The sequence below is a fragment of the Epinephelus fuscoguttatus genome, linkage group LG10, assembly GCF_011397635.1.
Source record: "Epinephelus fuscoguttatus linkage group LG10, E.fuscoguttatus.final_Chr_v1".
NCBI classification, from domain to species: Eukaryota; Metazoa; Chordata; class Actinopteri; order Perciformes; family Serranidae; genus Epinephelus; species Epinephelus fuscoguttatus.
Window position 1 is genome coordinate 14,013,646 of NC_064761.1, and position 6,000 is coordinate 14,019,645.

The window sequence follows — 6,000 nt, forward strand, 5'->3', positions numbered from 1 at the left end:
ATCCGAGGCACTCTAATTGTAGGTAAAAATCCTTTATTGATTCATGGATACACCAATGAGTTTCGACTATACATATACCAACATATCATGTGACCTCTCTCACATGATCTCTACGTGAGTTTTTAAACTTCACAACTGTTCCCAATGCATTGTATACCCTGATGAAGACTCTCCAGTCGAAACGTGTTGGTTTATCCATGAATCAATAACAGATTTTTAAACTACAATCAGAGTGCCTCGGATGCATTTTTGGACTGCCCGCCTGCACTATTGACTTTTACACTGAATCAGCTGGCCAGTTGTTGCTTTTTATCCTCATGTGACTATTTGCCCTATCCTTTAAAAGCACCTGGTTTTGTACAATTAACTACACAGTGTCTTAGCTCAGTGCAGCAGTCCCTATTTTTTCCTCATTAACAGTTTAATTGTCATTTGTTGGACATACCTCAGACCTGGCCCTTTAGTCAAAGGCCCTGGAGGACCTGTGGGGCTGCGGCTGCTGAAGGTAAATTTTCCCTGGTTGGGGCTGGTTGGACTCATGCTGGGAGTCACTTTGCCCAAGTCTGGGTCCCTGTTGGTCTCAAGAGCTGTAGAGACCGGACTAGCATCTGTGACTCTGTTGAATCCGGGGCTGGTGATAGGAGTGGTGCTGGTGGGGGTAAGTTTGCTCGGAGTGGTTGGAGACACTAAGCCTTGGATGGTGCTGGAGACGAGGGCTGAGACAGTCACCAGGTTGAGATCTGGAGAGTCGCTGTGTGGATTAGCAGAAGTGGTGGAGCTTCCTGAAGAAATATTGGAGATGGTTGCAGTAAGGCGTGGCTTTGCTCCATTCAGTGAAGCTCCAGGAGGTGTTTTTATGGAGCCAGTGGGGGTTTCTACACCATTCAGTGTGACTGCGGGGGATATGGGAGAAGAGGGAGAGGCGGGCAAAGAAGTCTCCGATGCCAGTAATTTGGAGGCTCCAGGATCGACGGGAGGCAGAGGAGCACGGTACTTGACCTTTGCTGGCTGTAAGTCAGGTGCAATGGGCTGTGATGTAGGGGAAGATGGCTTTGCTGCAGGAGTCCCGGATGGGAGTGGAGCAGCATGGGACTTGACTGACTTGGGTCTAGGGGTCAGGGGTTTTGGCTGGGGTGACCCTCCAGAAGCCTGTGGGCTCAAGGGAACAGAGTGGGGCTGCTGCTGGGCTGAGAGCTCTACTGGCAGGTTATAGGAGGCACAGGGGCTCTGTGGAACATGTGTCTGGTCCACCGAACTCTTGCTATCAGCAAGGATGGTCAACTCGTAGTACTCCTGAATGTCTGGAGGGAGAGGAGCAGAGATTGTGATGAATGACTGAGGAGTTCAGTGGATTAGTTAATGAGGTTTAAGAAACACTGAGGGGATGGATAAATGATTGAATCAATCAACAGAAAATTAATCACCAGTTAAATCAATAATCACTTTATCTTTCCAGACATTTTTCAATCAAAGATAAGCTTCTCCAGTCTAAGAATTTGCTGCTTTTTTGTTTTGTATTTTTTGTATTTTGTGAACTGAATATCTTTGGGTTTTAGACAGTTCATTGAACAAAACAAGATATTTGGAAATGTAACATTGGACTCTGGGAAAATGTGATGAGCACTTCTCAGTTATTGACATTTTATAGACCAAACAGTTGATCGACAAAGCAGTTACTGGAAAAAATAAAGTCAGATTTATCTATAATGATCATTGGCTGCAGCCCTGTAGAGCTGTTCCAACTGAAGAAGAAACCCCTAATATCAACAGGTTATTATATATTGCATTCAAATACAAGACAATTGAAGCCAATCATAAATGTCTCCACTTTTTTACATCTGAAATGCTTCAGGTACATTGGCAGAGAAACCAAACAAAATAAAGCTTATACACTAGTGACCTCTAGTGGCAATGCAAGAACACTACCTCCTGTAGAGGGGACACTTCCAAAGTATTCAGGGCTGTGGAATAGTTCATTCCACAGTCATTTCCCTTTTTAGAAGTAAGCACACAGACAGAACATAACAGAGTGACCGTTATGATTAAAGGTTTCACTTCCTCTCCACATAAAGCACTGACAGGCAGTTCAACACTAAATCATACACATGGTTGTGAGCTCAGTCTGCCATACCAGCAAATTTTTTTGGTCATAAAAGGGATGATGAAGAGGACAAAAAACAGAGTTGGAGGTTTTGGGAAGAGGACAGGGAATATACAGACAGTCAAAGAAGTATTTCACTGCTGGAAAGCCTGTCTTTTTTTTTTTTTTTTTTTTTAAAATAAAACTAAGCTGTCCACGCAGTAGAAAGATGCAACTACTGTTAACACTGGTGCTATATGACCAGAGAAAACAGAGGAAAAGGGCTGTGTCATTTGATTTTGCTCAAGAGGTTAAAAAAAACCCTACAATAACCAGAATGCACTGCACCACACCATACCAATAAACACTCCCACTGATGGGTGACGGAATGTGAGTTGCTCATCCAAAAAACATGGCAGCTGGCTGGAAACAAACAGTCTGGGACTACAGTTAAACAGTGTGCTAAAATATGTTTCTGAAAGCACTTCAGGCAAGAAATAGGACATGCAGGAAAAAAAATCTTGTTTTATATTTGATCAGAACTGCTTAGTTTTACTGTTTGATCTCAGATTTTCAGCTCCTGCCTCTCAAAATACAGGCTGTGCAGTACTGCGCCATCATCCCGTTCATAAACTCTTGTATTACAGCAGAACAGTACACTAAAATATGTTTCTGAAAACATGTTGGGTGAGAAATAGGTGATATAGTAACAGAATCTTGGTTACATATATGATCAGCACTTGTTTTACTGTTTGATCTGAGTTTGAGACAGAGAGCGAGTTATCTCTCCCTCTATTTCTTTGTGCCCATGGTGGCAGGAATCTGAAAATGAGGTAGGAGTATCTGCAGTTTGAGCAACAGCCCCAGAGCTGGCAAACATCGGCTAGATGCTGCGATAAACATCATTCAGCAGATTTTTGGTGGTAAATGAGCAGGAAGAACTGGGAGCTGGTAAGATGGAGGAAAGTTTACCACAGTTCATTTACACATACTACCCACTTTGTTATCATATAATGCTGTTTGAAAATCAGCAAAGAACTCTTTTATGACAAAAGGTGAAGAGGAAATACAACAGTACAATACATAAAAATGACCATAAAACTGGCTTTAGGGAAATCACAATATTACATGGTAGATGAAGTCAAATGTTTTAAACATAAAAGAAGTCATGGATCAACATAAAAGAAAAAGACGGCACTGTTTCAAGCTACAACTTAAACACCAGAGACAGCTCAATTAAAGGTCAAAGTCACAATCAGGAACTCAGTCTCATGTTCAGAGAACAGCACACACACACACACACACAACAGAGCGGGAAGTGTTACTGTGAGAGCTAAAGGTGTAGGCGTGGCACAAAGCAGGTGGGACCTGGGACTAAGAACCAGTTTGTTGAACCACATGTGCCCAGTGTTTTCTTTTTCGATAAGCAAAAGTTCACCGCAAGCAGACCCAACAAGTTAGACACAGACTGTCATCTCTTGGGGGGAATTTATATGTTCTACACATTCTCTAAATTTGTGGTGACTTTCTACAAAGGGCCCAGTGTTTTCTGTGACAGGCTACATTATGCCTACATGTCTGTGTTCTGGTTACCACAGTCATGTGATTGCACAGGATCTTGTAGATACTGTGACAACGAGTGTTACGCAGTGCTCCTCTCTTAATTTAAAAGAGCCATCTCCATCTGCATTTTCACTGGTTGGGTATATGAACAAACAAACAGATATCCTTACCAAGCAGAGCACTAAAGAGCTGACTCTGGAAGACATTGATGACTCTGTCCAGAGACTGCTGCAGCTGGGAGTCTTCCTCCACAGGGCCCTGTTTGGTCCGCCTCTGGTGCTGCTGTCTCTGGTCAAGTTTGGTCCGGTACTGCTGGAGAAGCTCCAGGGCTCGCTGTGCATCTGACAGAAAAATACAAAATATAACAAAACCTGCTTTTTTCCATAACTAACTACAATCCTCCTCTTAATTGAGGATTACTATAGTAAAAAAAAACCCTCTAACTCTAATAAGAGACAGATGATGACACCTGGCTCCATGCAGAGAGTGTTGTCACAGGTATTCTTTCTCTTTCTATTTCAACTATTGCATGTTTTCAGTGTTTGACATCAATGTTGAGTGGCAAATTTGACAGCAGCTGAAAATATAAAGTATAAATTAAGATTTTTATTCAGTAATATACAATCCTGCAGCAACTGTTTGCTTTAGAAAGGTGTATCATTTCACCCCCAGCTCAAGGCATAATATCACTGCAATATAATGTAAAAATAAAATTGAGTTGAGTGATATTATAAGTCATCTTTGATCATAGGGGAAGCAGTGAAAATGCAGCCTATTTATGGCATGTTATTGAATCTGGATTCTGTTAATTGCTAACTACTAGGCTATTAAGTTTTATTACTATGGCTTTATGTAAGTGTGGTGCAGAAGGACACGAGGGCAACAGTTTATGCTGCAAAGGAAAGGTGCAGACTACACTCCAGGACACACTGCTGTCTGAACAGCTGATTAAACCGGAAGCACTGACAGCATCAACATCTCACTCAACCCACTGCCGCTCTCGTTTGAATGCCAAACGGCATAGTTTACACATTTAAAACCACATATACACAGGCGTTTTCAGATATAAATCAGTTGCGCATTTACACGCTTTAATACGGTATGCAATTAACATTACGCAGAGTCATAAATCCTGACCCTGATTCCCTCTATGTGTTGTAATGACAGCGAGTAAAAGCTGATAAAAATTAAAATAAAAATACCGCTTGGTGGAAAACGTGTGTGCCGAATTTACCACAGGGTCTGAATACTTAGTTAGAGCTCTAAATTTTTTAACTAAGCGTTGTGCGCGTGCACCCATAAACAAATGAGCATTAAATTGCGGGTGTTTTAAAGAAGTTTGGTGCGGAAGAGCACTTCGCTGAGCAGGAGAAACGACATGAACCTAACAATTTAGAGAGGTTTAGAAGTGATAAAGTCGATGTCGTTTGTCGGACAAAGTAAAATACGTGGGGGGATATGCTAAAGAGAAAGAAATAAAGACAGAAAAGCATTTTATTTACCTTTTTGGCGCACAGGCATGGTGACACGCTCAGTCCTCCTCCCCCGGGGCTTGTATCTGTGTCGCTTTGACGGTATCTGTTATTACAGATGTGTGCGTCCGTCCCGGGACAGCCTGCCTCCAAACTGGGACACCAAACTTGACACGACTACAGTCTGCACCAACCTGTCTTTGCGTCAAAACAAAAACTTTGAGAAGTGTTTGAAAGTCCGACAAAAAACAGACAACGGCGGAGGGAAAAAATGAACGAAACTATTGATGTCAAACGTTGACAGTCGTCGCGTGGACTTAGCACCCGGAGCTTGTTTTCTCTTCTCCTTCTTCGCTTTCACTTTAACTCTCCTTCTCTGTCTCGCTTTGATAAAAACTAGTCCTCCATTTCTTCATTCAGGTGACTTGACTCCAAACGCTGTCCGACCGGTTCTTAGGCGGTCCTGTGGGATGAACACACACACACACACACACACACACACACACACACACACACACACACACACGCACACACACCTAGAAGTCCTCAAATGCCACACACACATTCGTGCACTCACCTTACAACAACATTAAAGCAGGTTTGAGAGTCTCTTCATGTCATCCAGTATGTTTGTGTTATTGTTATTATACAGCTCTTATGTGCAATGGATAAAAGCCTGTTTTTATTCCAGGGTACATGCTGGATTTCCATCTAATCCACTCCACCCTGAGTACAGGTTTGTTACAGTAACACTGATTAGTCTCCCAGAGGTAGATCTATGTAACAGCTACTCTTTTGCTCCCACTGTCTTAGGCTTCCACCATACATTTATTGATAAAATTGGATTATAATGATATGAAACAAAAAGTCTGGTCAGATTAAACA

General features: G+C 42.2%; 1 protein-coding gene across 2 annotated transcripts in view; it reads right to left on the reverse strand.

Moving 5' to 3' along the window:
- Positions 1-5,565, reverse strand: part of LOC125895515 (discs large homolog 1-like protein) — a 134,824-nt gene extending 129,259 nt beyond the window's left edge. For both annotated transcript variants that reach the window (XM_049587411.1, XM_049587412.1), the window contains exons 1-3: positions 5,146-5,565; positions 3,814-3,984; positions 446-1,301 (exon numbers count right to left, since the gene is read on the reverse strand). In XM_049587411.1, the coding sequence (XP_049443368.1) occupies positions 446-1,301; positions 3,814-3,984; positions 5,146-5,164 (1,046 nt within the window). In that variant the 5' untranslated portion in view covers positions 5,165-5,565. The remainder of the gene's footprint in view (positions 1-445; positions 1,302-3,813; positions 3,985-5,145) is intronic.
- Positions 5,566-6,000: the final 435 nt, after the last annotated feature.